This window comes from Chiloscyllium punctatum, chromosome 21 (genome assembly GCF_047496795.1).
Source record: "Chiloscyllium punctatum isolate Juve2018m chromosome 21, sChiPun1.3, whole genome shotgun sequence".
Taxonomy (NCBI): Eukaryota; Metazoa; Chordata; class Chondrichthyes; order Orectolobiformes; family Hemiscylliidae; genus Chiloscyllium; species Chiloscyllium punctatum.
Window position 1 is genome coordinate 17,019,629 of NC_092759.1, and position 26,501 is coordinate 17,046,129.

At 43.4% G+C, this 26,501-nt stretch overlaps 1 protein-coding gene across 2 annotated transcripts; it reads left to right on the forward strand.

The window, feature by feature from the left end:
* The first annotated feature begins 801 nt into the window (after positions 1-801).
* tnfsf13 (TNF superfamily member 13) lies at positions 802-24,094 on the forward strand. 2 transcript variants are annotated; one of them, XM_072591613.1, is made up of 6 exons: positions 802-988; positions 12,486-12,648; positions 14,763-14,810; positions 16,416-16,528; positions 17,235-17,376; positions 22,776-24,094. In XM_072591613.1, exons 1-6 carry the CDS (start codon positions 971-973, stop codon positions 22,883-22,885), a joined length of 594 nt encoding a protein of 197 aa, XP_072447714.1. In that variant the 5' UTR covers positions 802-970; the 3' UTR covers positions 22,886-24,094. The 2 variants fall into 2 exon arrangements, with proteins under 2 accessions (XP_072447714.1, XP_072447713.1); XM_072591612.1 differs by lacking the exon at positions 802-988 and adding an exon at positions 1,208-1,653.
* Positions 24,095-26,501: the final 2,407 nt, after the last annotated feature.

The window sequence follows — 26,501 nt, forward strand, 5'->3', positions numbered from 1 at the left end:
GGGTTCTGGGTTCTCAGCAAATTTCAAGCACCAAACCAGGGCCACGATGGGAAGATATTTGGGAATTGCAATGTGCTCGGCTGTTTCAGAGAACAGTCAAGAGTCAGGTGTGCTGCTGACAGAAAAACAAGTGTAGCGGGGATGCGGCTTGTCAGACAGGAGGGGTGACTGTCACCTGCATCACTGTGGGTCTGGAGTCACGGGTAGAGCAGACCAGGTAAAGATGGCCAAACCTTCCCATTCGCAAAACCAGATGGATTTTTCTGACAATAGTCTCAAGGCCACAATTGCTAGGGCTACCTTCCAATTACAGATTTTTCTTTTTAAAATGGAATTTAAATTCCAGCATCTACAAGGTGGCTCAGTTGTTAGCACAGTTGCCTCATGGCACCAGGAACCAGGGTTCAATTCCACCTTTGTCCAACTGTCTGTGTGGAGTTTGCACGTTCTCCCTATATCTGCATGGGTTTCCTCCAGGTACTCCAGTCTCCTCCCACAGTCCAAAGATGTGCAGGTTAGGTGGATTAGCCATGGTAAATAGCCTGTAGTATCAAGGGATGCATAGGTTCGGTGATTTGCCATGGTAAATTGCCCCAGAGTATCCAGGGGTGTGCCAACTAGGTGGATTAGCCATGGTAAATTGTCCATAGTATCCAAGGATGTGCAGGTTAGGGTGGATTAGCTATGGCAAATTACCCATATTATCCAGGGATGTGTAGGTTGTGGATTAGACACGGTAAATTGCTATTGGATGCTGCCTGATCTGCTGTGTCTTTCCAGCACCACTCTAATCCAGACCCCCACATTGCTCTGTAGTGTCCAGGGACGTGCAGGCCAAGTGGTTTGGCCATGGGGTATTAACCCACAGTGGCCAGGGATGTGCAGGCTGGGTGGGTTAGCCGTGGGAAATACAAGGTGACGCGAGAGGCGGGATGTTCTTCGGGCGGCCGGAGTGAACTCGATGGGTTGAATGGCCTGCTTCCACACGGTGAGGAGTCTATGGTTTGGCCCCGTGTCCCAGCCCTGACCTGAACGTTCGCCCCAGTCTCTGGGTCCCTGAACCGCTGATATTGTCGCCACTTGTTCCTTGTACAGACTGAGTAAGGCTGGGCCCTGTGGGCTTGGGTGGGGACGGGGAATCTTTGTCAGCTTTCTCTTCATGATCGGTGTAACACTTCCAGCTCCCTCTCAGCTTTGCCAGATCTTGCACCTGAGCTGCTGTTGCCTGTCTCCTTAATCCCAGTTTTCGCTCTGTTAACCAATCAGAATTTGCAGCTGTAATGTTAAAAACAAATCAAGGGTTTAACCTGGATTATAATGTTATGCGCCGTGTTTTATTTGATTGTTTTAGGCTGCCTGTTTAGCAATTCGTGAAACTAGGACCTGGCTCAGTGAAAGTTTCCCTCCCACTTTGGGCCAGAATCCAGCTGCTCTCGCAGCGGCTTGGTCCCTGCTCTCACTTCGCTCGGCCGCCCGCAGAGGAGTGGGAAGCAGATGGTTTCGCCGGTCTCCTTGGGGCTCGCTGCTCTGGCCGGAGTCTTGCTGTGCCTGGCCACTCAGCTCCTGCAGTCAGCCGAAGTGGCGAGGCTCAGGAGGGAGCTGGAGGGGCTCAGGGCGGAGTGCGGTGACCAGGGCGACGGCAGGTCACTGGATGTGAGTTTGCAGCCTTATCCTCAGAGTGGCACTTTGCAAGTGACAGAATGTGTTCGTGTAGAAACCGGGGAGAGCTCAGAGGCTGATTGCCTCAAAAGTCTCGACCGTGTCGGCTGTTACTCGTTGATTGTCATTAGGCTTCGTTGCTCTTGCTCTGTCTGGAGCCCACAAATGAGGTCAAAATTTGATATCTGTGTTTAAATGTACAGCATCAGTGACTTGTCACTGCAGGAATGGGGAAGCGAGGTGAAATAATTTTGAGTTGCAATCTAGAATAAACTGACTGAAATTGGGGGGGGGAGGGTGGAGGCAGAAAGGAACTTGTAAAACTATGTTGCAGGGCCAATGAAAAGGAGCAGGGTGGATGGGGAAAATGCTTCTCATATTGGGCCGAATGGCCACTTTCTGTCACTTCAGGTTCTGCAAAGGGTTTGAGGTTAATATTCCAGAGTTTCTGGGATGTGTCGCCTACCTGGTGGAATGCAAAGGATGTCATTTCTTAAACGTCCTGAGGAATGGTTTTAAAATTAATCAGCTATAAGGAAGCATCTTCGGCTAATCACTCTAGGTTAGGCCTCGCCAGAGAAACCAGGATTATCTCACGACCTCAACAATCAGATTAACTAAGCTGCTGGGGGCTAGTCCGGAAAGGAAATCTCTCAGGATTTTTATTCACTCTTATTTTCTCTCTCTCCCCTCCCAGTGTTTCTTTTTAAACTAGTTGTAAGACACTTCAGAGTACTGAGTGTCACTGGGCTGAAGGGAGTACAGATTCTACCCGCTTTTTGGTTGCCTGTGGGAGTTGGGAGTGTGAGGAGTGGAGTCAACCAAAGCAGGAACTTGGAGCTGGTTAAGAAACTTCCAGGAATACAGTTGGCAACCCTGTGGGACACTTCTGAGAGATGGAGCTATAAGGCTTGCGTTATGCAAGAGGAGTCGGCCTGTTATGGACTCGTTATGAGACCCCAATTCCAGTTTACGAACAGAATTTAACACCAAGCCACACTAGGAGATACAGTGGACAGAGGAACACCTTAAAGGAGAGAGGTTGAGGGACGGAATTCTAGAGCTCACGGTCCAGCCAGCTGAAGGTGTGGCTGCCAATGGGAATTGGAGTATGCTCAAGAGGCCAGAGTTGGCAGAGTGCAGAGATCTTGGATAGTCGTAAGGGCTAGGGAAGATGACCAGGATTAGAGAGAAGCAGTGAGACAGAAGAAGAATTTGAACACAAGTATGGGATTTTTAAAATCAAGGCATTACTGGATATGTCAATGAGCTTTAAAAGGTGATGGCGTGATCAGGACTTGGTGATGTTATGTCAGAGGGACAGCAGTGGATGTATTGAAAGGGCTTGTCAGAGTAATTGATGGAAAAAGTCTACAAGTTTGACACTGCCAATTGGATGGTTTTGTAGGACAGGTCTTTCAGTCTCTGTTTGTGCTTGCTATTGGGATAACTCTCCGCATCAAATAGCTGAGTTTCCCTGGTAATGTGGGGAAATCAAGATGCAAAGACAAATGTGAGTGTACCACAGCTGTAAGTGACTCACTGTCTCCCAAACCTTTCCACCATCTACAAGTCAACAGTCAGGAGTGAGAAGGAATACTCTTCACTTACCTGAATAGCTCCAACAACACTCAAAGATGTTTGACACCATCCAGGACAAAGCAGCCCACTACATCACAAACACTCCCTCCCTCCACCACCAATGCTCAATGGATGTGCTGCAGCAAGGCTCCTTCTACAAATCTGTGACCTCTGGCATCTGGAAGGACAAGGGCAGCTGATGCACCATGCTGATTTGGAAGTACATCACCATTCCTTCAGTGTCACTGGGTCAAAATCCTGGAAAATCCTCCCTTACAGCATACCCACAGCAAATGGACTGCAGCGATTCAAGAAGGCAGCTCACCAGTACCTTCTTGGGTGGGTGGGTGGGCGGGAGAGGGATAAGAATGGATGATTGGTTTGATTTGGTTTGGTAGGACAGCTCATTGGGACTAATGGCTGCTAACTTTGGTTAGACCAGTTATGAAGGTTTGATCTAATTCTGGTTACCCCAGCCCCCACAAATGGGTCATGATGAGAGATCTGTCCTCCACATGCCCTCCAACAATCAATCAATCAAGAAGTGAGCAGACCTTTCATTTGTTGGTAAAGTGTTGGAAAAGGTTATAACCATCTAGAAAAGAATAATCTGATCAGGGACAGTCAGCACGGTTTTGTGAAGGGTAGGTCGAGCCGAACGAATCCTATTGACTTTTTTGACAAAGTGACCAACAGGTAGATGACAGTAAACCAGTTGATGTGGTGTATATGGATTTCAGCAAGACGTTCGATAAGGTTCCCCACAGTAGGCTATTATACAAAATGTGGAGGAATGGGATTGTGGGAGACATAGCAGTTTGGATCAGTAATTGGCTTGCTGAAAGAAAACAGAGGGTTGTAGTTGATGGAACATGTTCATCTTGGTGTCCAGTTAGTAGCAGCGTACCGCAAGGGTCGGTGTTGGGTCCACTGCTGTTCGTCATTTTTATAAATGGATGAGGGCTTAGAAGGGTGGGTTAGTAAATTTGTGGACGACACTAAGGTCGGTAGAGTTGTGGATAGTGGCGAAGGATGTAGTAGGTGGCAGAGAGACTTAGATAGGATGCAGAGCTGGGCTGAGAGGTGGCAAATGGAGTTTAATGTGGACAAGTGTGAGGTGATACACTTTGGACAGAGTAATCGGAATGCAAAGTACTGGTAAGATTCTTGGGAGTGTAGATGAGCAGAGGGATCTTAGTGTCCACGTACACAGATCCCTGAAAGTTGCCACTAGATTGACAGGGTTGTTAAGAAGGCATAGAGTGTTTTGGCCTTTATTAATAGAGGGACTGAGTTCCGGAACCAGGAGGTTATGCTGCAGCTGTACAAAGCTCTGGTACGGCCACACTTGGAGCATTGTGTACAGTTCTGGTCACTGCCTTATAAGAAGGATGTGGAAGCTTTGGAAAGGGTGCAGAGGAGATTTACTAGGATGTTTCCTGGTATGTCTTAGAAGGAAAGGCTGAGGGCCTTGAGGCTGTTCTCGTTAGAGAGAAGATGGTTGAGAGGTGACTTAATAGGGACATACAAGATAATCAGAGGGTTAGATAGGGTGAACAGGGAGAGCCTTTTTCCAAATATGGGAACAGCAAACACAAGGGGACACAACTTTAAAGTGAGGGGAGAGAAGTATATGACAGATGTCAGAGCTAGTTTCTTTACTCAGAGAGTAGTAAGGGTATGGAATGCTTTGCTTGCAACGGTAGTAGATTCGCCAAGTTTAAGTGCATTTAAGTCGACATTGGACAGGCATATTGATGTACATGGAGTAGTGTGGGTGGGATGGGCTTCAGATTAGTATGACAGGGCGGCGCAACATCGAGGGCCGATGGGCCTGTACTGCGCTGTAATGTTCAATGTTCATTTCCTGGTTGGCTGATTCCTAGCTCTCCACTGGACAGACTTGATCCCCATTTTTGTTTTGCAGAAGCAGATATGGCTTCCAATAAAATTTAGTAAATGACAACGTAATTCTTCTCAGAAAATTTTCCCAGTGTGTCTGCTGGACATTTAACAAAGCTTCCTGCTAGAAGCTTGGTGATCCCGGTACTTGGGTGGGGGAGGAGGTAGACAGACATTCAGATTCAAACATCTGGACGACTTCAGTGATTCCTCTTTATCCGGAATGTTTGCTTGTGACACTGACTAAGCAATGTGTTTTTAGCTGAAAGGGCCATTGTTTTGGCTGTGCGTGATGTAATCACAAATATTGACAAGTTGCATTACTCACCATGGATTATTCCCAGGTTAAGATTGATTCCAGTTTTACACTCCTCTGTGTTTCAGTCTTCCAGCTGCCCACCGGATTTGAGCTGTGTGGGAGTATTGTGTTTCAGTGGAGGGAGTGGTTAATCCTCTCCAGGATAGGAGGTCTGATGATGCAGTGGGTAGTGTCCCTGCTTCTGAGCCAGAAACTCCAGGATCCAGCCCCATTCAAGGGTTCGATGGCAAAAGAAATAACGCCGTCGACGACGTGGCCGAAGTGGTTGAGTCTCAAACGTCCTTCCAACACAAGCTAATAGAGTGCAATGACAGTGGGAGAGATCCCAGGTTGGTGGTGCAAAGAATATAGGAGCCTCTGCTGTCACTATCCAGACTGCAACATGCACATGAAGGTATATGGTGCCATGGCAACACACACTGCTAGTGTGGGGCCCGCCTGGTGTATCACAGATCTAGGGTATGATCTCCCATCCTGACTGGGATAGAGATGACATTTATTTGCCACTATCCTTGAAGGACTTTGCAACTCAATGGATCGGACCGGCCTTTGGACAGTGAATCCAGGAAGAGGAATTGTCCAGGGATGGAGAAAGATTAATCACCTGGGAACTCTGGCAAGGCACAACAGAAAAATCATAGCGAGGACAGATTTGGTTTTGATCGGGTTGACAATAGAGAAGATAGTAGCTCTGTTTGGTAAGCTTGCCTTTATTGGTCAGTGCATTGAGTACTGTATAGGGGTAGTTGGGATGTCATGTCACGGCTGTACAGGACATTGGTTAGGCCACTTTTGGAATACTGCATTCAATTATAGGAAACTTGAAAGGGTTCAGAAAAGATTTACAAGGATCTTGCCAAGAGAGGCTGAATAGGCTGGGGCTATTTTCCCATGACCATCGGACGCTGAGGGGTGACCTTATAGAGGTTTATGAAATCATGAGGGGCATGGATAGGGTGAACAATCAAGGTCTTTTCCCCTGGGTAGGGAAGTCCAAAATTATAGGTTTAAGGTGATAGGGGAAAGATCTAAAAGGCACCTAAGGGGCAACCTTTTTCCATCCAGAGAGTGGTACCAGAGGAAGTGGTGGAAGCAGATGCAATTATGACATTTAAGAGGTATCTAGATGGATATATGAATAGGAAGGGTTTAGAGGGATGTGGGCCAAATGCTGGCAAATGAGACTAGATTCATTTAAGATATCTGGTTGGTCCACTTTTCCATGCCAAAGAGTCTTTCCCCATGCTGTACAACTCTATGACTGTGTGTTTTTTTTGGAGAGAGACCCCAAGTGTAAACTGTCAATATGCAATAGTCATAAATTACTCCAACTGGGAATCCAGGAGAAAGTTCTTCCCCAGAGATGGAAGATGTAGAACTTGACCGCAGCAGGGAGTAGTCAAGTACAAGAGATATATTTAACTGCATAAACGCATGAGGAAGAAAGGATTACAAGAACTTGCTGATTGGTTGAGATGAGCACTTGCATGCACCGGAGAGCAGATGAGCCAAATAGTCTGTCTCTATACGTTTTACGTAAGGAATCTGTTGGTGATGAGTGAACAGAAGGAAGGACAATAACCAAGAGTCATGAAGCATTCAATTGGAAAATGAGTGTATTCAGATTCTGATTGGCTGTGGGAAGGCAAGACACCACAGAGGTGCATGTTTCAGTCGATGAATGGGGAGGCAGCAGAGTGGGAACATACTGAGTGGGTATGAAGAACGTCCAGGCTGGGCAAAAAGCTGGCCTCACTGAACCAATGTTAATTGCATAACAACTGGTTCACTTTAGGGAGGAAATCTGCTGTCCTTAACCATTTTGGCCGACATGTGATTCAAAACCCAGTGATGTGGTTGATTCTTAACTGCCGTCTGGAATAGCCAAACAAACCATTTAGTTCAAGGGCAATTAGGGATTGGCACACCCCACGAACACACAAGAGATAAAGGGTGGGTGGAGAGGCTGGATCCAGACTTTGGCTTATGCAATTAAGTGAACGCAGATATCAAAGTCAAGGACTGTTGCTAAGAGGTGAGACAAACAAGGAATGTGCTTCAACCTGCACTCCCAAAGTCTCTTTGCTCAGCAACACTCCCCAGGACCTTACCATTAAGTGTATAAGTCCTGCTCTGATTTGCTTTTCCAAAATTCAGTATCTCGCATTTATTTAAATTAAACTCCATCTGCCACTCCTCAGCCCATTGACCCATCTGATCAAGATCCCATTGTACTGAGGTAACCTTCTCAACTGTCCACTACATCTCCAAATTTTGGTGTCATCTGCTAACTTACTAACTGTACCTCCTATGTTCACATTCAAATCATTTATATAAATGATGAAAAGTAGTGGACCCAGCACTGATCCTTGTGGCACTCCACTGGTCACAGGCCTCCAGTCTAAAAAGCAACCCTCCACCACCACCCTCTATCTTCTACCTTCGAGCCAGTTCTGTCTCCAAATGGTAGTTCTCCCTGTATTCCATGAGATCTAATCTTGCTAACCAGCCTTCCATGAGGAACCATGACATACGCCTTACTGAAGTCCATATAGATCACATCCCCATATCTGCCCTCATCAATCTTCTTTGTTACTTCTTCAAAAAACTCAATCAAGTTTGTGAGACATGATTTCCCACGCACAAAGTCATGTTGACTGTCCCTAATCAGTCCTTGCCTTTCCAAATACGTGTATATCCTGTCCCTCAAAATTCCTTCTAGTAACTTTCCCACCACCGATATCAGGCACACCGGCTTATAGTTCCCTCGCGTTTCCTTACCACCTTTCATCAATAGTGGCATCATGTTAGCCAACCTATGGTCTTCCGACACTTCACCTGTGACTATTGGGGGGGGAGTCTGGAACTGGAGAGCATAGGTTTAGGGTGAGAGAGAAATGATAATAAAAAGGACCTAAGGGGCAACTTTTTCATGCAGATGGTGGTGTGTGCATGTAATGAGCTGCGTAGAAAGTGGTGAAGTACAGTATTTAAAAGGTATCTGGATGCATAGATGAACAGGAAAGATTTAGAGGGATATGGGCCAGGTGCTGGCAAATGGGACTAGATTAGATTATGATATCTGGTTGACATGGACGAGTTGGACCGAAGGATCTTTTTCTGTGCTGTACATCTCTACGACTCTAATTCAGGAGAAAGCTGCCCATTGTACAGCAATGTCATTCCTGAAAGAGTCAGCAGTAACCCTCAAAGGGAAAGGGGGTATACATACGCAAAAGGAGGGCATTATTATATGTAGGACTGTTGAGGAAAGAGCAGAGGGGTGTAAAATTAATTGGACAGTTTCAAAACAGATGCAGTGGGCTGAATGGCCTCTTGTGCGCTATCACTCTACAATTTTGATCAGATGTTCAGGATTTTGTAAAATTAAGAATTATAACAAGAATTAGTAATTCAACAACAACCTGCAGCTGTATAGCATCTTTAGCATAACAAAACATTTCAAAGTGCTTCTGACAGGAGCCACACAAGGAGATGAGGACAGGTGATTAAATGCTTTGTAAGATGTAGGTCTTAAAGGAGGGGAGAGAGAAAGCAAGAGAGAAAAGGGAGAGATTAAGAGTTTTAGGGAGGTAACTGCAGAGTGTAAGGCCCCAGACAACCAAAGAGAAGGCCAGCCAATGATAGAGAGAGGAAAATTGAGGGTGGGGTGCTCAATGCCAGGATTGGAGGGGTGTAGAGGCTTGAGGGGTTGAAGGAGGTTGTAGAGAAAGGGAGGAGGCGAGGCCATAGATGGATTGGAGAACAAAGGAAGAGAATATTTAAATGGGAGTGTTGCTGGACCGAGAACCAATGCCAGTCAGCAAATACAGCGAGGGAAGTGTTAACAGGACTCGCTGTAGGTTTTTGTCCCTGTTTGTCACAGCAACTTACCCTTTAACTGTACTTCTGATGGGAATTGAAGAGCAATTTAGGAGCAATGGCTTGACATTTTGACATGTACAGTATGTAATTATAGCATTCCATCAACAACATGTTTGACCTTTTAGCTTAAAATCTTTATTTTTTGACTAGGACTGTAATGTTTAACTTGTTTATGCTATACTAAATGACTGTAATGTTTAACTCTTAAGTTCTTTCTTTTTACCTTGTTCTTAAGTGTTTGTACCAAGGTACTAGACCTTCAGATGGCGTCGTGTGGGGCAATATGAAAAACTTTTCACTGTACTCCTATGTACTTGAGTACACATGACAATAACGTCTAAGTCTAAATCTGAAACTTCCATTGAAAATCCTTGAAGCCAGTAACCATTCTTTCTAATTCATCTCTGACTTGCCCTTAGTTTCTTTTTGCAGGCATTGACAGACTCTTGGTGTGTTTCCAGAACGTCGTACCCTATTCTATTGCAGGGATCTGGGATTTGATCTTTGAAATCTGAGGTTATGGAATAGTCAAGCTAGTGCCAATGGTTTTCTGTCTCCCCCATGCTCTCACTAACCAGAAAAATGCTGATAATTGCTGATTTCTCAATAGAAATTCCCGAAAACAGTAACTGCTGAAGCCAAGCCAACTGGACAAGGGTGAAGAGTCTGTGTAGTTAACTTGTAAGCAGCATTCAAGAAAAGAGTTTATGTTCACAAGGGATTAGTGATATACCAGTAATGTCACTGGGTGGGGCTTTTCTCTGTTGTTGTCTGGCCTATTCCTCATTGGAGTCACACCCATTTCCACTTAATTTAAAGGTTTAAGATGGACAGTGTCTGCAGGGACACCATGTGCAAAGTTCTGGCTAAAGGAGGAAAGAATGTACCCAAAATCACCCTCATCCTGATGGCCACCTTTGTGTGTGTGTGTGTGTGGCTAATCACGGGGTGGCACGGTATCTCAGTGGTTAGCACTGCTGTCTCACAGTGCCAGGGGACCCGGGTTCAATTCCTGCCTCGGGGGACTGTCTATGTGGAGTTTGCAAATTCTCCCCGTGTCTGCGTGGGGTTTCCCCCAGGTTCTCCGGTTTCCTCCCACAATCCAAAGATGTGCAGGTCAAGTGAATTGGCCGTGCTAAATTGCCCACAGTGTTAGGTGCATTAGTTAGGGGTAAATGTAAGGGAATGGGTCTGGGGGTGTTACTCTTCAAGGGTCAGTGAAGACTTGTTGGGCCGAATGGCCTGTTTTCATACTGTAGGGAATCTAATCTAATCAAGCTCTGCGTAGACCTTTAGTACTCAAATACCAAATTTCACTACATACTGAGGTTCTACCTGTCCCTAGTGTTGCAAAGGATTGGACTGGCCTCACACCTATCCTTCATAGAGAAGTTTACAAAGAAAAACACCTTTAACCACAAATCCACAGGATGTAGTCAACACGTAGCATCCTTGAGACCCTGCTGGAAAAGGACAGGGTGGATCCTGTCGGGATGTTCCCTGAGCAGACTGTCAAAGTCATTTGGCAGATGCCTTATAGCCAGTGCATTCCAACAAGCACCAAGCCATCACTTGGCTGCTGGTGAGAAGACCACTACCTCTGTGTGTCCAGACTCTGTGTGTCACCACATGCTGCCCTTGCAGCAACTGAGAGGGTGGAAAGACTGTCACACATCTCCTTCTGGAATGTGCCTTTGTAAAGGAAGCCTGGAGGAAGATGAAGCGGTTCCTGTTGAGGATTGTCCCGAGCAACTCCGTGATGCAGGACTCTGTGTTCTACCATTTGTTCCCCAACACCGAGATAAACTTCAACTGCACCTTGAAGACCATCACCTTGGTGAAAGATGCTGTTTGGACTGCCTGAAGTGTGTTGGTCTTCTGGAGCAAGGAGTTGACCCTGACTGAGTTTTGCAGACTGGCACATTCCACGGTCCAGGACATTGACAGGAGCACACTAAAATTTGAGGCAGCTGCCACCAAGATGCAGTGAGCAAAAACCACCATTGGAGGGTCTTTCTGGCCAAGTTAAATGGAGGCCTGTTCAGTTACCTTGATGCCTCAAATATTTGTAAATAGAGTTGTGTACAATAATAAATGCCTTTAGTTTATTTTTTGGATAGAATCACACCAATATTTGTTGTTTCTTCATATGTTGCTGCACAGAACTTAACTGCTTTAGCAACTATGTACGTATATAAAGATTTTTATGAATAAAGTACATTTTTAAAATAATGAGAAAGGTAATATCACTGGGCTCCAGTGGCTCAGGTTAATGCTGTGCAAACCTGAGTTCAAATCCCGACACCCTGAAATTTAAATTAGTAATAAAATTTGCTATTGGAAGCTGGTCTCAATGACAGTCCCAATTAAACTTGTTCATTTTTGTAAAATAAACAATTTCTGGTTGACTAATGTCCTGTGGGGAAGGAAATCTGCGATCCCTAGCTGGTCTGGCCGTCATGTGACTCCAGACATCCAACAGTGTAGCTGATTCTTAACTGCCCTCTGAAATGGCCGAGTGAGCCACTCAGTTCAAGAGGCAAATTGGGATGGGAGACAAATACTGGCCTCATCACCAACAATGCGGTTCTCCCTCAGTGCTCACTTCCACATGTCTGCTGGGATTATATGTTCTCTGGCATAGACACCTTGAGGTCAGAGGCAAGATTCATAGCATGGAAGCAGACCCTTCGGTCCACACTGACCAGATATCCTAAATTAATCTATTCTCATTTGCTAGCATTTAGTACATAATCGCTCTGTACTCTTCCTATAGATGTACCCATCCAATGTCTTTTAAATGTTGTTTTTGTACCAGCCTCCACCACTTCCTCTGGCAGTTTGTCCCATGATGTCTCTGCACTAAAAAAGTTGCTGCTTAGGTTCTATACTCTAGGCCACAGCTAACACTACAGTCAAAGTGGGACTTGGAGGTAAGATCTGATTAGACCAAGTTCAATCCCAGATACTAATCAATGGCTCAGAAAGAGGAGGGAATGTCATTAGAGGTGGCATTTTGAGAAGTTTCTCACTTTGGGCATTTTTCAGATTAACTCTCCCAAAGATTGAGACCCAAACTCGGTCTGTTGAGTTGCGTTTCTCTTTTGGAATGACCCTCTGACCCTGGCTCTACCCACAGGTCTCCCCTGCACTGGGTAACAAGAGGTCACCTAGCAACACCTTGCCCGCAACTCCACACTGGGACCCGCTGCATCCTGCCCATTTCCACCACAGGGAACCAGAGCGACAAACTCTCCGTGTGGAACGAGACTCCGGGAGCAAACTGAGGCACAGGCAGAGAAGTGAGCATAAGCAGATAATTTGGTCTCCGTTTCATTCACCGTCCTTTCAGCCCCGGTTTGGACATTGACTGACCTCAAAGTAGCAATCTCAGGAGCTATTTCCCAATCTGAGGGGTGGTTTACCAGCTTAGAGATTGTATATCAATTTTAAAGGGCCAGTGTACCAATCTCAAAGGCAGTGTACCAATTTCATAGACAGTGTGCCAATCTCAGGGGTATGGGTTCAAGTCCCTTTCCCCAGAGCATCAACTGAAACTTGGAGTGTAGGCCTGACGGACCACAGTATGTGTGTGATATTAAAGTGAGACTCTCTCTCATATTTGAATGCAGATGGTCCCCAGGCTGCTATTCTGAAATAGAGGGTGAGTGGGGGTGTGGTTTAGGGTGTCTCAAGACAAATATTCATCCCTCAAACAATCTCATCAAATCAGATTATAGACTCATGGGAGCTTGCTGTGCATAATTTGGCTGCTATATTTCCTACATTAGCACATTGACTACATTGCAAAAGCCACTTGGTCTGGTGTAAAGCGCTGGCGGGGAGGAGGCAGCAGCAATGTCTCAGGTTGTGAAGGACATGATAGAAATCAAAGCGCTGAATCAGTAAATATGTCACTCTGCCTTATAGCAATGTTCTTGCTGACAGTAAAAGTTCCTCTGATATTGGAAACTGTCCCTCAAACTAATTCTGCCCAGATGGATTTACTCAGGTTGAGACAGAAGGTTCACCTCTGGAGATAGTCTATCGTTCTTACTGGGCATAAACTGCCATTTCCGTTGAAGTTGAGTCACAGATTGATGCAACCTATGTTTACTGAAACATTCTAATGCAGGAGTAGGCCATTTGGTCCTTTGAGATTGCTCTGCTATTTAACTTGATCATGGCTGATCATTTGACTTTCAACAAGAACAGCAATCTGCATTTATACAGCACTTACGATTTTACCAACGATCATTTCACAATTCCGATTTCCAAATAAAAATCTAACACTGAGCCACACAGGCAGGTATTGGAAGAGGCAGCCAAACGTTTTCAGTGAAACAAGGAGGTTTTTGAAGAGTGTCCTAAAGGAAAAAGAGAGTGAGAGGAAGGTAGAGAGATTTACGAAGAATATTTTAAAGTTTAGGGTGCAGGCAACTGAAAGGGGCAAAGGTGGGAGTTATAAATGTAGAGGAAGGGAAACAGACAAGAGGTAGTAGTCAGAGGAGCACAGTGACCTGAGATGTCACAGGGTTGTGTATAAGAAATGGGAGTAAAATTTTGTTCAGTCTATCATGGTTGCTCCACCATTCAATAGAAACACAGCTGACTTCTACCTCAATTTCTAACCCTGTTCCACGATTTTGTTAGTTTCCTAAAAAATCAATTAATCTTTGTCATTCTTCATTCATAACTGCCTAAGATAATCATAAAATCGCACAACACTCTGAGTGATGACATTTCTCTTCATCTCAGGCTCACAAGAAGACAGCCATTTGAGACTATGTCCTAGACTCTTCAGTAAGGAAGATCATTACCCCACCTATTAACTATCAAGCTCCTTGAGATTCCTGCTATGTCCTCCTTAGGTACGAGAACCAAAACTGTACACAATACTTCTGGTTTGACTGCACCAAAGTTCTGCACAATTGCAGTCAGACTTGAACCTTTTGAGCGGGGCTTTGAGGAGGGTGGAGTTCCTGCTGAAAAGACCAAAGATTTGCTCACATCAGGACAAACGCAAGATTGCTAAATTTTAAAATATCACAACAGTTTATACTATAGGAGAAAAAGAAACACAGTTTCCTGTTGCCTTCTCCTAGCAATACATTGCAATCAACTTACCAATCAATCAGCATCCTTTTCTTCTGCAGTACACATTGTTGTGATTGTCTAAAATTTGGCATTCTTGCATTTGTCCTGATGAGCGCAAGGTGCAAGTCTTTCGCAATGTGTCACTCTTTTTAGCAATGTTCAGGCTGGAATGAGGGAGAAGCAAGGCCATGGAGTGGATATGAATGCAGTTTCATCATGTTGTTGGTTTGCTGACCCATCTGTAAGTGATGCCATGGGGTTTGAGGAAGGAGTTTGAGCTGTCATCACTGTTACTGATCCTTGTTCTCATTCGTTCCAGGAAGAAACTCATTGATTCACCTGGCACCAACCTCTTATCAATCAGAGGGTGAGTAAAGGCTGGGATATTGTCAATGGACAGGAAAAAAATGTGGGACTTTAGTCCCAGGGAACAGAATTCCAGAACCTTGTATCATCCTTAGCAACTCCAACTCCTGAGTAGTCAAACATAGAATACTCAGGAGTTTGATAGTTACAGGGTTTGAGAGGGAGTTGTTAGGAAGGGATTGGGTGTTCGATGTCTTGAAAGGATGGAGGGGATGGTATGTAGGAGGGGAGGATGGAGGGGGAGGGTTTGGGAGGAGATGGGAATAGAGGAGGGGAAAGACACTGAGATGGAGTGGTTGTAGGGATTGACAAAAGGAGGGAGATTGAGGGGGACAGGGAGAAAGTGACAGAGGCAAGGGATTGGGAGAAATAGGAAATTGGAGAAATGGAAGGGTTGAGGAAGGTGGAGAGGATGGGGAAGAAGATGGAGATGGAGACAAACAAGGAGAGGAAGAGAGAAAGAGCAGAGGCAAGGGATGAGTGGGACAGAGAAATGGGAAGGTGGTAAGTAGGGCCAAGGTAGGTGGAAGGGTTCAAGTTGAAAGGGAGAAGTGAGGGTCAACAGCTTCAGAATATTCCATGGTTGATAGCTTAAAACCAGATAATTAGTAGAATTTGATGAAAATGTTCAATAAGGTCAATAAAGAGAAACTAGATCATCTGGTGGAGAGAATTCAGAACTTAAAATTAGAGGCAGGCCATTTAGGAGTGATGTTTGGAAGCACATTTATTGATAATCCTTCAACAGGATGTCGGTGTCGCTGGCTGGGCCAGCTTTTATTGCTTAACCCTGGCTGACCTTGAGAAAGTGGTAGCCTTCTTGAACTATTGCATTGTATGGTGTAGGGACACCCAAAGTGCTGTTAGGGAGGGAGTTCCAGGATATTGACCCAGAAACACTGAAGGGACAGTGATATATTTCCTAGTCAGGATGGTGTATGACTTGCAGAATGTGTGTTCTCATATCTGCTGCCCTTGTCCTTCTAGGTGGTAGAGGTTATGGGTTTGGAAGATGCTGTTTAAAGGAACCTTGAAAAAAAATCTGTAACTCTCTAATCTGAAAAATGCTGTCAAGGTTGAGAGTCAATTGGAAATTTTTAGCTGGGCGAGGAGCTGACTTTCAGAACCAAGATGAATAGAGTGACAATACAGATCGGCCAAGATCTTATTAAATTGTAAAACAGGACTGAAAAATTGGAATGGCCTGCTCCTATTCCTATGTTCCTTGATGCTAGAGAGGTTGTTTACTGGTTGGAGAGGGGGACAAGTGATAGTCCAGAACTGGAAAACTGCAGACCAAGTCTGGGGTGAAGGGTCTCGAGTTAACGTTCTCGATGAAGAATGACCAATGCTGCCCCTGTTACCCAGCAGAGATGCACAGTTAATGGCTAAGGACATGATTGAGGTAGGCTGCGACAGCTGCAGTTCAATCGCCTTGCACCATTTGTTTTCTTGGCTTCTCAGTGAAGGGTGGATAAGACACTGGAAGACATCCAAGTAATTAAAGAAAGAGGAGAAGATACAGAGTTCATGAGAGGAAAGCTGGTAATATTTATCAGAATGATAATGTGCATTGTCTCTGTGTCTTCCTCGACACTTCTTTTAGGTGACAATACCATTATTCACTGGCAGAAGATCATACATACCGGGCAATCCTTCGAACAGAACAACAGTACAATCGCCATTAAAGGGAATGGTTACTATCTTATTTACACTCAGGTACGGAGAAGGCTGCACTTTCAATAGCCAGAGGCTCAAGCCAGGTGCTTTGGTCAGGGATGGATGTAGCTCATTGTCTCAGGTGAAGCTGATCCCTAAATATTGACTTGGTTTGAGGGAAAAGGAGAAATGAGAGCAAGAGAGAGAGACAGAGAGACAGAGACAGAGATGGAATGAATGAATGGAGTAAGCGAATGAAGCACTGAGTGAAAGAAAAAAATTAGCATAAGAATAAATGAATCAAAATTAATAAGTATGTTCATGAGATGCTGACTTGGCCAGCATTTATTTCCCATCCCCAATTGTTCCACTTAAGAATCAATCAAATTACCAAGAGTCTGGAGTCACATGTATGCCAGACCAGGTTTGGGTGGCAGATTTCCTTTCCAAAAGGGCACAAGTAGCCCAGATCATGTTAAACAAAATCTGGAAAGTGGTTACACGGGTCACCATTAGTCTATACCTTTCTTGAGCTCTAATTCAAAAATCATATAGCTATGGTGAGATTCAAACAAACCCACATTCCCCAGAACATTAGCCTGGGACTCCACTCCTAAGTATTTATATTAGCAAATTTTTGTGATCTGGAATGCACTGTGATTCCTTCATTTGAGGAGGTAACTAGAGATCTTGATGGGGTCGGACAGTGGGGAGACGGCTTGTTATACCTCCAATACTGACTGAGCTGTTTCAACATTGTGCCCAGGTCCTGTATAAGGACCGGACGTTTGTCATGGGTCATGTCGTAAAAAGAAAGGAACAGAACAGGCAGAAAGAGGAAGAGACCCTGCTCAGATGCACACAGAATATGCCTGAGGAACAGCCTTTCAACACCTGCTACAGTGCAGGTAAGTATTCTCTTCTGCTATTGCACCCCATCATTCCAACGTAGGTGTATTCCCGTTCATAATATCTTCTTTCATTTCCTGTTTGTTGGAGGGAAAATTATATCAGGAATATTAATGGCTCTCTTTGTCTAACACGGCTCACATTCTGCTGTGATTTCAAACTGGCCACTGTATAATGGAGCTTCAGAGTATTATAGTGTTAACAAACTCAGAATTCAACAATTAGGTGATAATTTCCATATTGATGGTGTATAGATTCCTCTGTTAAAAAGTTTAGTTCCGTAATTGCTTCTATTGGAACACAGAACTGTACAGCACAGGAACAGGCCCTTCAGCCCATAATGGTGTGCTGAATATAACACCAAATTAAACCAATACTTCCTGCCTGCCTGCTCTTGGCCCATATGCCTCCAATCCTTGCATATTCCTGTGCTTATCTGAAAGTCCCTCAAACACCCCTTTCATATCTGCCACCACCACCACCACCCTTAGTAGCAAGTTCCAGACTCCTACCACTCTGTATAAAACTCTCACAACGCCTTTGAACTTTTCCCCCTCTCACCTTAAATATATGCCTCCTAGTTTTAGACATTTTAACTGAGAAAAAGATTCTGACAGTCAACCCTATCTACGTTTCTCATAATTTTATAGACTTCTATCAAGTCTCCCCTCAGCCTCCACTGCTCCAGAGAAAACAACCCGAGTTTTGAAAATATTTGTAGCTCAGGTTGAGGTTCTGGATGTGAGTTTGCTTGCTGAGCTGGAAGGTTCAGTTTCAGACATTTCATCACCATACTAGGTAAATCACTGGTGTTCTGTCCCGCTTTCTATTTATGTGTTTAGGTTTCTTTGGGTTGGTGATGTCATTTCAGTTCCTTTTTCAGAGGATGGTAGATTGGGTCCAAATCAATGTGTTTGTTGGTAGAGTTCTGGATGGAATGCCATGCTTCTAGGAATTCTCATGCATGCCTTTGTTTGGTTTGTACTAGGATGGATGTTTTGTGTCAGTCAAAGTGTATTCTTCCTCATCTGTATAGAAGGATACTAGTGATAGTGGGTAATTTCTTTCTGTGGCCAGCTGATGTTTATGAATCCTGGTGGCTGGTTTTCTACCTGTTTGTCCAACGTAATGTTTATTACAGTCCCTGCACAATCTTTGCAGTCCTCCTCATAAAACAGGAGGAAAACAACAACAAACTGCCATTTCTAGATGTCACAATAGAAATGGGGAACTTCAAACCAGCGTCTGCAGGAAAACCACACATTTGGACCAAATACTTAACTACTTAAGCAATCATCCCAACACCCACAAACAATTAGGGGGGTGGACATTATTTCAATGAGGTGTTCGGACATTATTTCAATGAGGTACCACACACTGCAGCACCAAGGAACTATGAACAGCAGAAGAAAACCAGCTATATAGCATATTCAAGACGAACAGGTACCCAATAAACTCAATCTGCTGATTTCTCAACAACAAACCCAAACACCTAGACAAAATGCACCCAGAAACCCGAACCACTTTACCCTACATCAAAGACATCTCGGCAATGATTACCAGACTACTCAGGCCTCTTGGCATCATGGTAGCCCACAAACCAACCAACACATTTAAACAGCAGCTAATGAACTTAAAAAGACCCTATACAAAGAACATGCAAAATGCACATCATCTACAAAATATCTTGCAAGGACTGTAATAAACACTACTTTGGACCAAGTGGCAGAAAACTCACCACCATGATTCATGAACATCAACTTGCCACAAAAACCTACTATCATGACCCACTATCACTGGTATCCTTACATACAGATGAAGAACAACACCACTTCGACTGGGACAACATATCCATCCTAGGACAAGCCAAACAAAGACACGCATTAGAATTCCTAGAAGCATGGCATTCCATCCAGAACTCTCAACAAACACATTGATTTGGACTCCATCTACCAAAAAGCAGAAATGACATCACCAACCCAAGGAAGCCTAAACACATAAATAGAAAGCAGGACAGAACACCAGTGCTTCACCAGAGGCTCACTGATGATGTTACCTAGCATGGTGATGAAATGTCTGAAACTGAACCTTCCAGCTCAGCAAGCAAACTCACATCCAAAACAACCCAAGTTTTTCTAGCCTCCTTATAGCTCATACCCTCTAAACCAGGCAGCATCTTGGTAAACATTTCTGTACCCTCTCCAAAGCCTCCACATTCTTCCTGTAATATGGTGACCAGAATTGAACACAATACTCGAAGTGTGACCTAACCAAAGTCTTATAAAGCCGCAATATGACATTCTGACTCTTGCACTCAATTCAGCACATACTCATTGACAGTGATAGCTATTAAAACTCAAATACATACTTATGACAGGATTGTTGATGTATTATAAGAGCATAAGTAGTAAAATCAGGAGAAGGGCATTCAGCAGTTTGAACCTGTTCCACCATCCAAAAAGATCTCAGGTGATCTTCCACCTTTCTTAGATCACGTTTACCTTTGGGGCCAGAAGTCACTAGAACGCAGGAAGTTGAGAGGCATCCTGACAGAAGTTTAAAAGATTGTGAATGGCATAGATAGATTCATATTTTTCACTCTTTTTCCCAGGATGGAGAGGTCAATTACTAGTGGACACAGGTTCAAGATGCCATGGGGGGGCAGGGAGGAAGGAGGTGGGTGTTTAAAAGAGATGTGCAAGGCAAGTCTTTCACACAAAAGGGAGGTGAGTGTCTGGAACGTATTGCCAGAGGTGGTGGTGGAAGCAGACACAACAGCAGCATTCAAGAAGCACCTGGACAAAGACATGAATAGGAAGGGAATAGAGGGATACGGATCTTGTAAGCAAAATGAAGATAATTTTCGTATGAAAGGGCAAAATGTGTTGGCGCAGACTTGGAGGGCTGAAGGGCCTGTTCCTGTGCTGTATTGTTCGATCAATCACAATACTGAATATACTTATCGACTGAGCACTCACAGCTCTCTGAAGTAGAAAATTCCAAACTAAAATATTCATAACTATTTGACTGAAGACATTTCTTCTCATCTTGACCCTAAATGACCAATGCCTCACTGGAAGGCATTCTCCATCAGTTCTACACTCTCCAGGTGGGGAAACAATTTCTTGACATATACTCTTCAAGCACTCTAAGGACTTTATACATTTCAGTGAGATCACATCTTATTCATTCAAGCTCCAGTGAATATAGGCCTATTCTACTGAATCTCTTCTCATACGATAACCCTTTCATTCCAGGAATCAGTCTGGTGAACCTTTTTTGGCCCACCTCACACATAAGCTTGGTTAATGCAAGGAGATTAATTGCCTACTGTACTCCTCACCAAAGTCCTATATAATTGCAAGCAATAGAAATGTTGATCCATTAACAAAGTAACGGATAAGGCCATTCAGCCCCTTGAGACTGTCCAATGAAATCATGCCTGATCTGCATTGTAACGGCATCTAGCCACTTTGGTTCTGTAACATGCAACCCCCTTGCCAAACAGAGGTCTACCAATGTCAGTTTTGAAAGGCCATTAGCATCAATTATTTTTATCAGATGGACAACTCAGTGGAAAAACTGCTTCCTGACATTGCCTGAGTGGCCTGGCTTGAATTTTAAGCTTCTATCACCTCCATCCCCTGTTCTGGATTGCCTACTACCAGAGGAAATATTTTTTTCTTTATTAAAGTGATCAAATACATTACTTGTCTTCAACATAAGTAATGGCACCAAAAGACAATGACTCTTAACTCAGCTCCCCTGTTTGAAATGACTTGTTTACTCAGATGTTAGACTTTCAACTTCTATAGCTTCTTCCACCTCAAGGAATCAAATTCATTACAAATAATGAAATGCCTTTTTGGTAGTGCAATCATCATTGTAATGTTGGAAATGCAAACAGAAAGACCCTAAAAATCTTAGTGTAAATGTAACAAAATACTAGATAATCGACATTTTTAGCGAGGTTGGTTTGAGTATAGATATTGAACAGAACTGTACTGTTCCCTTTTGAAATACAATACCACAGCAATTTTTACACCTACCTTGAGGGGCAGACAGGGCATTGTAATTGAAAGGTGCTACATCCTCGCGTGTAGCACTTCCTTACTGGCATTATAGATCAAATCTAGAGCACCATGATCAATACTGGGCAAAGCTTAAGGGGAGGATCAGTAGAATATACTCCTCAGAATGATACCTGGATGCAAAGAGTTTAATCATACGTGGAAATTACACATTTGTTTGTGTCCTTTTGAATACAATTCTTTGGAATTTAAGTGAAATTTGATCAGTAGAGAGAAACTGTTCCCTTGATTGGCTAGTCTTGGAAAAAGTGAACTAGAATTAGAATAATCTTTTCAAGTATAAAATTTAGGAACACTTCTGCAGTAAAGGTATGGAAGAATATTGAAACCTTTTTCAGAAATGGTAATTTGATGCTCAGTAGTTTAATTTTAAATCTGACATTGTTAGGGTGCTCTTAACCATACATATAAAGGATATAAAACAATGGCAGGTACATGGAGTTTGACTGCAGATCTGCCATGATTCTCATGGAATGACAGAAAGGTTCATGGGGCTGAATGGATTCCTCCTTTTCCTATCAGCAAGGTTTTATATTCAAAGAATTTGCATAAACAGATCATTTAGAGTCAGAGTTATACAGCATGGAAACAGACCCTTCAGTCCAACTCATCCACTAGTCCCATTTGCCAGCATTTGGCCCATAACCCTCTAAACCCTCCCAATTCATGTGCCAATCCAGATGTTTTTGCACATCCCACCAGTCCCTTTCAAATCTTTCCTCTCTCACCTTAAACCTATGCCCTTTAGTTTTGGACTCCCCTACCCTGGGCAAAAGACCTTAGCTATTCACCCCATCCATGCCCCTCATGATTTTATAAACCTCTATAAACGTCACCCCTCAGCCTCCGATGCTCCAGGGAGAAAAGCCCCAACCTAATCAGCGCCTCTCCCTATAGCTCAAACCCTCCAGTTGTGGCAATATACTTGTAAATCTTTTTTGAATCTATTCAGGTTTAAAAACATCTTTTCTATAGCAGGGAGACCAGAACTAAACACAGTATTCTAAAAGTGGCCTAACCAATGTCCTGTACAGCTGCAACCATTATATCCCAACTCCTGAACTCAATACATTGACCAATGAAGGCAAGCATACTAAACACCTTCTTCATCACCCTAACTACCTGTGACTCCACGTTCAAGAAACTATACTCTTGCCAGCTTTTTTGCTGCTCGAGCTCTTCTCATTCTTCCTCCAGGATAATCCGCTATCCCTTCTTCTTCATACACTTATGCAATTCCCCAGAAACATACATCGAACTTGTTTTTGTACGGAAGATAATTTGTTTTCTCTGTTCTCCTTTTGAAGGTATCTACAAGCTACAGAAAGGGGACATCATAGAACTGGTGATTCCTCGGAATTCTGCGACCATTGTCATGGAGAAAGATTCGACTTTCATGGGATTGATGAAAGTGTGACCTAACCAGAGTCATAGAGATGTACAGCATGGAAACAGACACTTCGGTCCAAACTGTCCACGGCGACCAGATATCCCAACCCAATCTAGTCCCACCTGCCAGCACCTGGCCCATATCCCTCCAAATCCTTCCTATTCATATACCCATCCAAATGCCTCTTAAATGTTGCAATTGTACCAGCCTCCACCACATCCTCTGGCAGCTCATTCCATACACATACCACCTCCTGCATGAAAAAGTTGCCCCTTAGGTCTCTTTTATATCTTTCCCCTCTCACCCTAAACCTATGCCCTCTACTTCTGGACTCCCCAAGCCCAGGGAAAAGACTTTGTCTATTTATCCTATCTATGCCCCTCATAATTTTGTACCAGAGAGGCTATCCATCACCTGACATCTTCCCCAGCAGCATCCAGCATGTACTTTGAGCTCATTTTGTGTTTTTTCATCTCAAACTCTGCTGGCTCCCCACAAGCTCTTGTGATTTGGATTTTTTGTCCTTATCTCCCCAACTGGGGAGAAATACGCAGTCCCCTCCAACCTGTTCCATTGCCGATTGTGAAATTACATCCAGAGATGTCCTCTCCGCGCACACCATCTTTTCCTCTTCCTCTGATATGTGGCTCATTCTATCTGCACACATTTCTTGGGAATTCTCTTCCAAACCACCTCAGCTATCTAACTTTTGGTTTCCTTAAGAACCTTAACACAGAGATCACAACTTCTGTGCCAGTTGGTAGGATTTTTACCTTTGAGTCACAAGATTCTGTGTTTGAATTTACATAGGGCTTGATCATAAAATTCAAGCTGTCAATACTTAGATTGTGGCTCAGTTGGTGGTACTGATTTTCCAGTGAGACATTCAACCCAGGTTTGGTTTGACGTAAAAGACCCCACAACACTACTTTTACCAAGAGCAGGAGAGAAATCCCTATTGACCTGGCCAATATTTATTCCTCAGTCAACATCACAAAAACGGATGATCTGGTCATCACCAGGGGTGGCACTGGCTAGCACTGCTATCTTATGGCGCAAGGGTTCAATTCCAGCCTCAGGTGACTGTTTATGTGAAATTTGCACATTCTCCCTGTGTCTGCATGGGTTTCTTCCCACAGTCCAAAGATATGCAGGTCAGGGAGATTGGCCGTGTTAAATTGCCCACAGTGTCAAGGGATGTGCAGATTAAGCATAGGAAATGCAGGGTTACAGGGATAGGGGAAGGGTGGGTGGGATGCTGTTTGGAAGGTCTGTACGAACTAGATGGGTTGAATGGCCTGCTTCCACACTGTAGAGATTCTATAATTCACCACATTGCTGTTTGTGGGAGCTTGCTGTGTGCAAACTGTCCACCATGATTCCACTGCAATGATGACAATATCTCAGTGATGACGATATTGGCTATGAAGCACTTTGGGATATCCACTGGTTGTCAAAAGAGCTATATAAATGCAGGTCTATCTTGGTTTACTAACTCCTGTACCCAGTTTGAATTGGTGTAAGAGTATAGATATTTTTAATCAACCTGTTCAGAGATGTATGACACAGCTCGAGTAGGTGGGACTTCTAGTTCAGAAGTAGGGACATTAGGGCATATACCCATGTTAAACAATCCCAATTAAATTTTCACAAATGAAAACAAATACTTGATTGTAAATCCAACACTGAAATGGTGATCCTAGCCATTGGAAGCTCTGGACAAAGATTGTAAAATCCTGCATTTGAGTCACCCTCCCCGTTCCTTGCCAGCTGATTGGGTGATCCTATCAAACAGCAGATTTCTCCCAGTTATCCTGCCATTACTAAAACATTAATGCTCCCCACAAAAAATGTTCTGAAATCAGAATTTAAATTAAACAAAGACCCTGTCACATTTTGACTGGTTTGGCATATAGCCATGACCTGAAAATGAGTTATAATTCCACAAAGCAATTAATAGAATCAGAACCATTAAAAATGACTGTCTGAGGAATTCCATCTCTCCAGTGAATTTTTCCTGTACTAGTTGCTAATTCTGTGTTGACATTTCTTGATATATCAGTGTTAGTTTTTGTTCTATCACTGTGGCACAGATATGCCAATTCCTAGGTTTTGTAGGACAATAAAATGTTGGTGTTTACAGTTAAATATAAATTAAAAAGAGCAAGGTTGTTCTGATTTGAGATGGTTTTTAATAGAATATCAGCCATAAGTAAAAGCTAGACATCCTGGATATTTTTACTACAAGCTAATTAACTCAAGATTTAATGAGATTACAGCTTTCTGCTGTCGGTGGAAAATAACATCAGAAAAGCTTTAAAAGAAATTTGCAAAACTATGGAGAAGAGGGTGGCAAGTGAGACAAAATGAGTTGTGCTCATGTGGGCAGGTGGGCCAAAAGGCTGTGCTGTAACTATTTTATAATTCTATAATATTAATCCACATCAGCATGGTTTAGAGCGGGAGCAGATGTCTTGCTGAAAGATCAAAAAAGGCTGTCTGTGAATTTTAAAATCATGCTGATCCTTTGGTTTAACCAGGCAAAGTTGGCACATGGCTTCACAACAGATCTGAATTACAGCAGGATTAGTGTGAACCTTAATTGTGTGAGGTCTCTGACTAATTTAATTTGATCCTGTCTTGATGCGATTTATTGACAGCAGACATATTTAGCCATGGCCAATCACCCAGTCTCAGCAACACACCCCTCCCCATTCATCGCTATGTCTCATGTTGCCTCTACTAAGTCATTAAAAGAGTATACAGTTAACCACCCGTCCTCCTCCTTTCTTGGCATGGTCCTGCAACTTCTTTTCCCTTTCAGTATTCATTCAATCCCCTTTTGAAATTTGCAATTGAATTTATTTCCATCGCCCTTTCAGACAGTGGTTTCCAGATAACCAAAACTTGCTGCACTAAAGGTAAAAATCACTGTCCTCTCTGTTTCCATTTGCAATTAAAGTTATTCCACATCCTGTGACATCTTGCCGTTGGAAACAATTTCTCTACCCACATCCATGATTTCAAACACTTCTATTCAATTTTGCCTGAACTGTTCACGTTCTCAGGAGAACAATCCCAGCTACTTAAATCTTTCTACGTCACTGAAGCCACTCTTCCCTAGTGGATATCTTCCCTAAGGTCTTGACATCGCTCGTAAAGTGTACTGCCCAGAATCAGACTCAATATACTTAATTTAGCATACTTTCTTGGATTTCATGCTGTATTACACTATTTATCACTCAGTTGCTCTTAGTACAATGTTACTGCAAGCAGGTATTCCTTTGCTGACATTACCAACTGGGCAATTTAGGAGCTAATCCTCCATTTATAAACAAACTAAAAGACAGAGCTAACCAAAATGTTAACTTTTTAATAAGAATTATTAATTGTAACAACTTAATTTTTTAAAAAGGGGTACAATTAGTCTTTACAATCAACTGGAGTTATATACAAATGTTTCAATCAGGACAGTATTTTTTAAAAAAATCAAAAATATATTGTACCCTTATCGTTCTGGAGAGTGCTGTAAAATATATAATATACATTCATATTTACACATATTTTAACATATTTAGTAAGCATCCCAATAATCCACCATAGGTTAAAATCCTGGGCATTTATTGTAATTGCAGATTTAACC

What these genes read in the sequence shown, in the direction of transcription:
- tnfsf13 (XM_072591612.1), top strand. Translation starts at nt 1,495, where the DNA reads ATGGTTTCGCCGGTCTCCTTGGGGCTCGCTGCTCTGGCCGGAGTCTTG. An exon ending in ACTATCTTATTTACACTCAG is followed by an intron (nt 16,529 to 17,234) that starts GTACGGAGAAGG and finishes CATTGTGCCCAG; the next exon opens with GTCCTGTATAAGGACCGGAC. An exon ending in CAACACCTGCTACAGTGCAG is followed by an intron (nt 17,377 to 22,775) that starts GTAAGTATTCTC and finishes CTCCTTTTGAAG; the next exon opens with GTATCTACAAGCTACAGAAA.